This window comes from Phyllobates terribilis, unplaced genomic scaffold, assembly GCF_046119375.1.
Source record: "Phyllobates terribilis strain yellow unplaced genomic scaffold, ASM4611937v1 Scaffold_4430__1_contigs__length_61105, whole genome shotgun sequence".
Taxonomy (NCBI): domain Eukaryota; kingdom Metazoa; phylum Chordata; class Amphibia; order Anura; family Dendrobatidae; genus Phyllobates; species Phyllobates terribilis.
Window position 1 is genome coordinate 33,986 of NW_027367181.1, and position 8,006 is coordinate 41,991.

The 8,006-nt window shown below is 36.7% G+C and overlaps 1 protein-coding gene across 1 annotated transcript; it reads right to left on the reverse strand.

Moving 5' to 3' along the window:
* Positions 1-4,862: 4,862 nt before the first annotated feature.
* Positions 4,863-6,425, reverse strand: LOC141249226 (uncharacterized). The gene is made up of 5 exons (XM_073669568.1): positions 6,290-6,425; positions 5,779-5,847; positions 5,588-5,694; positions 5,337-5,445; positions 4,863-4,987 (listed from the first exon to the last, which is right to left on the reverse strand). Exons 1-5 carry the CDS (start codon positions 6,423-6,425, stop codon positions 4,863-4,865), a joined length of 546 nt encoding a protein of 181 aa, XP_073525669.1.
* Positions 6,426-8,006: the final 1,581 nt, after the last annotated feature.

Below are 8,006 nucleotides of genomic sequence, written 5' to 3' on the forward strand. Positions count from 1 at the left end.
TACGAGCTAGGTATAGTGAGCTACGAACAAAAACTAGAAGCAGAATTAAATTTTGACAAATGGAGTGTGAGAATTGTCTCGTTTCTAGTCCATTGAACTGTGATTGCATTTCTGAGCTACGTACAGAGAGCTATATGAACAAAAACCAAAAACAGATGATACCTCATACAAACGGAGTAAGAGAATTCACCATTAAGGGCTGTGAGGTAGCGATTCCGTAGTGGAGACGAAGAGAATCCGAGTAGATGGACCGAAGAACCGCTGAATTGTTGACACACGCAACTCATAGCCTCAACCCTAACCTTTTCAGACCTTCAACGAGCTTGGGGAGATCGGAGGCGACCTTGAACTGGACAGCGACACGCCATAATCTGTGGAGGAAATTGAGCGACGAAGAGATCGCCTGTGCAATGAAATTCTCCGTCTAGATTCAGCATAATCTATGGAGGAAATTGAGCGACGAAGAGATCGCATCGCCATCGCCCGTTCCGAGAATCGGAATAGAACGAATGAGTGTGAACAATGATTTTGTGATGATGTCATCATCGAATCCTAGCCATTTGATCGAATTCCATCCGACGATTGGCATGTGTTCCCATTTCTCACCACCCTATTAGTTTCTCACAAGATCTTTCTCCATAATAATAATAATAATAATAACTCATACACTTTTGATGAGAATCACATGCATAATTACTTAGAAATCAATGAAAAATCATGCACAAACACTCATAAGACTCATGCAAAAAACTCAAAAAGTCACGCACAATACTAAAAAAATATGGACAAATCTCAGAAAAACCATGCACAAAACTCACAAAAGTTGCATAAGATTAGGAAAACCATGTGCAAAACTCAGAAAATCTTACACAAAACTTATAAAAAATTGAACAAACTCATAAAAAACTACACAAAATATAGAGAACCTTGTATGTAACTCATAAATAATTGCACAAATTTAAAAATAAAATAAAAGTTGCACAAAACTTTGAATTTTTTTACACAAAACTAAAAAACCTTGCACAACACTTGTAAAAACTTGCACTTTTTATTTCTATGCACATAAGGGGTTATGGATGCACTTTTTTCAGTTTCTTGTACAAAAAGGGATTATTTGTGCGCTTTTCTACTTTTTGCTTATCTTGAGTGTTCATTTTTCTGAACCTAGGAGTTGAAAATCATTCTTACTTTACAAGCTCCATTCTCATCCGTTGTGTGTCCTATCCTTGTACTCTCATATGCTATTGATGTATGTATATATTTAAACAAATATATGAAAATAACTGATATCTCATACACATACCTTATTAGAATATCAAATAGGACGCCTTTTGAGAATATAAAATAGGATGCCACACCATCGTGGCCGTCTAGGAAATAGATTAGGGGTCTATTCGGTTGGGCGAAAATAAGTACTTATTTTGCCTTTTCTGAAAATAAGTCCATTTAGGACTCGTTTGGTTTGTCTGTTTAGAAAACTATTTTTTAAAAGTACTTATTTTCTGCCAATCTCAAAGCAATGAATTCATGCTTCTACAAGATAATGAGTACATCCAACTTTTTTACCCTCATTCTCGACCCAAAATTTTCATTTCTTCCCCAATATCATTCCTCTGCTCTCTCCGATATTTGTTGTGCTCTTCCCGACAACAGCCTCCCCCTTCCCTCCTTCTCCGGAGAGAGCAACCACCATCGTCGTCCAATCCTGCCGACAAACTCCTTCTCTCGATCCAGATCTGTTTCTGCTCTCCGTTCTCCTACCTCCCCCTTCCCTCCTTCTCCTGCGAGAGCCACGAACAACCACCACTGAAGTGTTGAGTTCTCAATATATCAGAGAGCAAAGGCGGATAGACTCTTCGATTCAAAGAACGGGGAACTAAAACAGGCAACTGGCTTATGACAGGCAGAGAAATCAAATGAATCAGATAAGAAAAACGGAAACAGATCCGGTGAAAAAACGCAAACGGATCTGGGAAAAAAGACAGAAATACAAAATCAGACCCCCCCTTTCCCGGACCTTGATTTTGATCCGCCATTGATTCGTTGATTTCGAAAATACAAAATCAGGCCCCTTCTTTTCGATTCCGTGAATTGATTAAAAAAGACTGCTAATTTGAACAAGGAATGGAGAAGGTTATGTGAGAATTTTGGGCTCGAGTCAGAGAGTGAAATTGGTGAAGAGGGTGGTTGTCGTACACTATGTGAGTTACAATCGGGGATGTTTGGGATTGACTGCTTGCTTATTATTAAGGTCTTTAAATATGGTTATAATTTTGTCCATTTATTAAGGATATTTTTGACATTTTAGTTTATTTTAAAATTTTATAAATATTTTTTTACCGAACATGTATTCCGACAATAATAGATATAAAAGTACCAGCAACAACATCAGCACCAGCACCAATAACAATATTCAATAACATTGATGAACCGAACAAATCTTAGAATATTAATTTGTAGAGATATCCCATTCATGGAAGTATAAAGCATCATTTTCACGTTCCTAGTTTATTTCAAATAGCTAGTATTCCTAATCAAGTGTACTTGCTTCGTCTTAGTTTTACACAGCTACGGCACTTCATGAGGTGGAACAGTCACTTGGCAGTATACACTTATTCAAACTTACAAAAAAATTCACTGGTGCTACTATCCAAATTCTCTATGTAACAGACAAACAGACAAGTGAACTTGTTTGGAAGTAATCCAACTTCCCTATGAAAAGTCGACCAGAAACAAGGAATCAAATATATAATGAACTTGAATTTCAGTTGAGTGTTTAGTTTTTACCAAGATCACGAGGCAGTTTCTTAGGCAACTAGTGATCATTCCTTAATAACATCTCTAAATAGACCAATTCAAACGCGAGTTGGTACCGTCCACCCTCTCTGAAGAAGGATGGGTCTGGGAAAGAAAATTTCCTCATCTAGAGCGTCCATGCCTACCCATATGATTGGTATGGTTTTTTTATATGGCCCTTCGGATACATCCGGAACTCATGTTATCTCAATACAACAATTTAATGATCTTTCTAACATATGTTTTAGGATGCGTTCGGTAGTCTGTGTATTATTGTGTATGAAGCTGAAATAGAATATTATTGTTTTTATATATTGATTGTCTGAAATAAATTGTGTCTGCAATAAGTTGTGTCTAAAACTGAAATTATTGTATTATTCTGCAATGGGTGTCGGTAGGCATTGTATTATGTAAGTGTAAGAAAATTTGAATTTTTTAAAAATACTCTCAAAATAACCTAAAATTTTGTCCTTTCCTTTCTCTTCCATTTGTTCTCAGAAGTAGCCGCAACCTTAGTTGCGTTAATGAACTTGATGTGATTTGCCATTCGCACCCTGAATTAGCCATTTGTTCTGATTTTGCTCGGATTGTTGTGATTAGTCATTTGGTGTGATTTTGCTATGTTTTTGCTGTGATTGAGAATGTAATTTGGGTTATGGGTTTCAATATAATACGAAGGAGACATCTGGACTTGTGAAATCCCTTTTTGGGTTTCTGCAGTGACTGGAGGAAACTCGAAGTAGGAGGCTCTAATGGAGGACGAAGGATGAAGCTCGAAAGAGGCCGTCCGGTTGAAGGAAGCTCGTATGAGGAAGATCGAAGCAGGAAGAACGAAGACGAGAACGATTTGGGCATGGAAGATCGAAGCAGGAAGATCTAAGTAGGAAGAACGAAGACGAGAAAGATCTGAGCATGGAAGATCGAAGCAGGAAGATCGAAGACGAGAAAGATCTGGGAAGGAAGATCGGAGACGAGAAGTTCAAAGATTGAAGAACTGTGAGAGAATTCTGCTTTTTAATGGCATTGTGTTGTAATTACAACCAGCTGACCATTAATACACCTCAAATTGTCACAATTATACCTCAAAGCTGGATTTCTCATTTTTTTTTTTATTATTTGATTAAATTTGATACACATTAATAAACAATAATATACCCATAATACACGTTATGCTGAACGGATTTTTTGGATAAATTTAATACACGTGTATTGTGTGTCTGAAATAATACACATAATACCCGATAATACACATACCGAAAGCACCCTTAAACGCACATAATATATTTGTTTGATTTGAAAACCAAACACTAAAAGAAAACACTCATCACTACCGAACAACAAATAGTTATTTGTAACCAAAATATTCCAATATTAGACCCTTAATTACTCTTTATATCCGTGATTGTAATTTGAGATCTTAATGAGTTCGGATGTATTAATTTGTTCGAAGTTATTTGGCCACTTTGCGTTCATTATAATATGAACAATCGCTTGTATGAATAAGAGGATAGTAGTGAGGGTTTTTCTAATATATCAAGAAATTAGGATTAAGTTGGTTATCCTTTACTTTATTTTTTTGCCAGGACTAACAAGGGTATCGGATCGCTACTAGCAAGCTCACTAATCCCTCGGCTAAGACAGCTAGTCCATCACTCCTTAGCATGGTTAAATCAGAAAACAATACAATCTACACAGCCCGTGAGTATCAATTACGCGATGGAATATTACACACCTCAAAAATCTATTCCTCATTTATCACTCTGCTATTGCCCTGGGACAATTACCTCTTTAATTTGGTTTCATACAAAATATACAATATTATAAATAATAAAAAAAAATGTATGTAAAGCAGGCCCGTCCATTGGACAACCCAACCCATGATTACATACAAGTATCGACTCCGAACCGTGATTACATACAAGTAACGACTAGGACTGTACATTTGGATTAGACCGAATTCATCGGGTCCGGTTCAGATCAGTGCACCGGAATTTCAGAGATACCGGAAACGGAAACTGAACCAACCTGACCAGGAAACCCAGATATTTGATAATATATGCTTATAACTATTTGATTAATTTGGAAGATATGAAAGATCTTCGTTCAAAGAAGACATATCCAAATGTAACTTTTGACCAGATTAAGTGTTTAAAGTAAGAAGAAAATGTATCATAGATTGCTTTCCCTCCATCTAGAGAGGTTGATCAAATCAATACTCATAACAAGTTGCAAGTTGCAACCCAATTCACGGATCACCAACCCAAAATACCATTAACATTTCCCTGTTTTAATCTAAAACAAGTCCTCATCGAAGATCTAAATCAACTTTCAGGCACAAATCTTATAGCATGTCATGTTCTCAGAGATGTCTACTGCATTTGCAGGTACAATTATAACTCACCACAATAGAACAGTAACTAATAGATTCATTTGAAGTTCACCTTGTAACATGCACATCATTAGAAGCCAAATCAAATGGAACAACCCGACTTCTGCTTAATTAAGAGCTTGCTATAAGAATATTTGAAATCACTGCTGACCGTTGGGATTACCACCATAAGGAGGACTCCTTGCAAATGAAGGATTTCCGTAGTTCTGCGGTTGTCTTGGCCTTGCGTATTCTGCAAATATCACCCAACCGTCTAGGAACTGCAAATCACACAAAAGATACAATCTTCAGAAGTCACTTCATGTTATTTATAAGCAAATGGAAAAGGGATAAGGATAAAGTCCAAGCATTATAGAAGTGGATATAGAGGAATATATTTAGGGATAGTACAAGTGAATTCACCTTGCCATCCATGCCCTCAATTCCTGCAGCTGCCCCTTCAATGGTAGTATATTCAACAAAACCGAAACCTTTTGAGTACCCTGACACACGATCTGTCACCACTTTTGCTGCATAAGAGTTGCATATTAGCATACTAGATTACTAATCCACTCCAAAGAAACTCAAAATTTCAGCACCAATGGTAAGATTACCATGGACTAATTCACCAAACTTTGCAAAGGCATCGCGTAGCCCCTCCGTAGTTGTGCGTTTGCTAAGACCTACAGACAATAGAAAAGAACCTTGTTAACTTGTGCAAGCACAAGGATGTAAAATAGTAAAATTAATTTGTAAAATCAGACATTTGCCAGATATGTTATTGAAGTAATCCATTATTAAAGGTCTAATTCATAATGTTTGACAGAAGTAAGGGATAAATTATATCAATTGACTCAAACAACCCTAACTCCCATTCTGAACTGATCCAGCAAATCAAAGGAGCTATATTAACAGAGAAAGGGTGTTAATATGATGTAAATATGCTGCAACACTAAATCAAAACTCCACATCAGAGAGTATATCAATTCGAGCTTGAATCTTATATTAACTTCAAATAATGAATAAATTCATGTTACGCACATCAGGAATCAATTCATAATGAGAACATCTCTAACAATCGAATCAAAAGAAGAAGAAAAATGAACAATCGGAGAGAGAGGAGACCTGAAACGAAGAGGTTGGGAGAGGGCTGGGCCTTGGGGGGAGGCGCGGCATCTTGAGGTAGCGGCGGAGGAATGAAGGTGGAAGTAGAGAATAGCTGCCTAAGACCTCGAGGTGATACGGTCGATGCCGTTCTCATCGCCGCCGCCCTCAGTGTCGCCATTGGAAGGGGTTTGAGACTTCTGAGGTGGATAGCTCAAAGGTTTAGGGGAGGTTTCTGGAAGAGCGGCTCTCAAAGGTTTAGTAATGTTTCTGAAATGACAGTTTTGGCCCTGAACACATCATGTGTTATATATGTTCGGCCCATTTGAAATACGTTTTTAGTAATATCGGGCCGTATGAATATGTGTCTTATCGTCTCGGCCCATGCGAATTGATTACCAATCAAAAATAGGTGACCACTCCTGTTAGGATAATCACATTCAAGGTTATTGGCTCTCATAACTCGACGCGTTAATTCGTAAAATTTTATTAAAACAAATAATTTATATATATTATATGTGCTAAAATATATAAAAATTTATGTGTTTAATTATGTATACAGTTTAACAGATAGGAGTTACTAGACCTGGTAAAAGTCGACCGACCCGAAAAATCGACCCGACCTGTTTCAGGATCATAAAAATCAACCCATTTTTTTTATAGAGCCCGTTTTGACGCGGCTCGATGATCCGAGAAATCTCTGGGTCAAAGTATGACCCGTCCCACTAGGTCATATTCGATCCGCCGTATCAAGAATATAAGAATGGAAAATATGAAAATAAAAAATAAACTAAAATAAATTTTATTTTTATTAAATAAGTATTTTTATTTATTTTAAAAGATATTTTATTATTTAATTAAAGGGAAAAGTATAAAAAGTAGGAAAAAATCCACGTCACTTGACCCATTTAACCGACCAGACATTAAACCCATTATAATAAGATAACAATTTGACCTCAAATGACTGGATCCGAAATTAACTGAACCCGAAACTCTCTAAACCAAATCCGACCTACCAGACCTTGTTGCCAAGTCTAGGAGTAACCCATAAGCAAGCCCACCTATAACCACTTACTTCCCCACGCACGCAGCCGAAATCCACGTGCTTTGAACAGATAAAAAAGCGAGGTAAACAACCCGTTTTCTCACACTGTAAACCTTTAAGAAAAAGAGAATGAGAGAGAAAGAGAGATTGAAACCCTAAATCCGATCGAAACTTCTTCAAAAACTCCATATTCCGACACCATATTATCAACTGGGAAGCTCATTTCTTAGTGAATAATGTGAAAATGGTTTTTGTGCAAGCATTTCTTTGTTTTGTGCATCTTGAGCATGTAATCATATTTCTATTTTGTGCATATATTCTAGTGTAGTTCTATTGTGTGCATTTAGTTTCAAGTATTGTACACTTACTTTTGTGTTTTGTGCATGAATTTATTCGGTTTCTGCAAGTGTTTCTTGGTTTTGTGCAAATATTAGTGACGAATGTGCAATTGGTTTTTATGCATGCATTTCTCCGTTTTGTGCATTTTGCCCATGTAACATATTCTCTGTTTTGTGCACATACTCTAATGCAGTTTCATTATGTGAATTTAGTTTCTAGTATCGTGCAGTTACTTTTGTGCTTTGTGCATGCATTTCTTTGATTTGTGCAAGGGTTTCTTGATTTTGTGCAAATATTAGTGACTAATGTGCAAATGATTTTAGTGCATGTATTTCTTAGAGTTTCCTTAAAACT

What these genes read in the sequence shown, in the direction of transcription:
- LOC141249226 (XM_073669568.1), bottom strand. Translation starts at nt 6,425, where the DNA reads ATGAGAACGGCATCGACCGTATCACCTCGAGGTCTTAGGCAGCTATTC. An exon ending in TCCCAACCTCTTCGTTTCAG is followed by an intron (nt 5,848 to 6,289) that starts GTCTCCTCTCTC and finishes TATTGTCTGTAG; the next exon opens with GTCTTAGCAAACGCACAACT. An exon ending in TTATGGTGGTAATCCCAACG is followed by an intron (nt 4,988 to 5,336) that starts GTCAGCAGTGAT and finishes CAACCTCTCTAG; the next exon opens with ATGGAGGGAAAGCAATCTAT.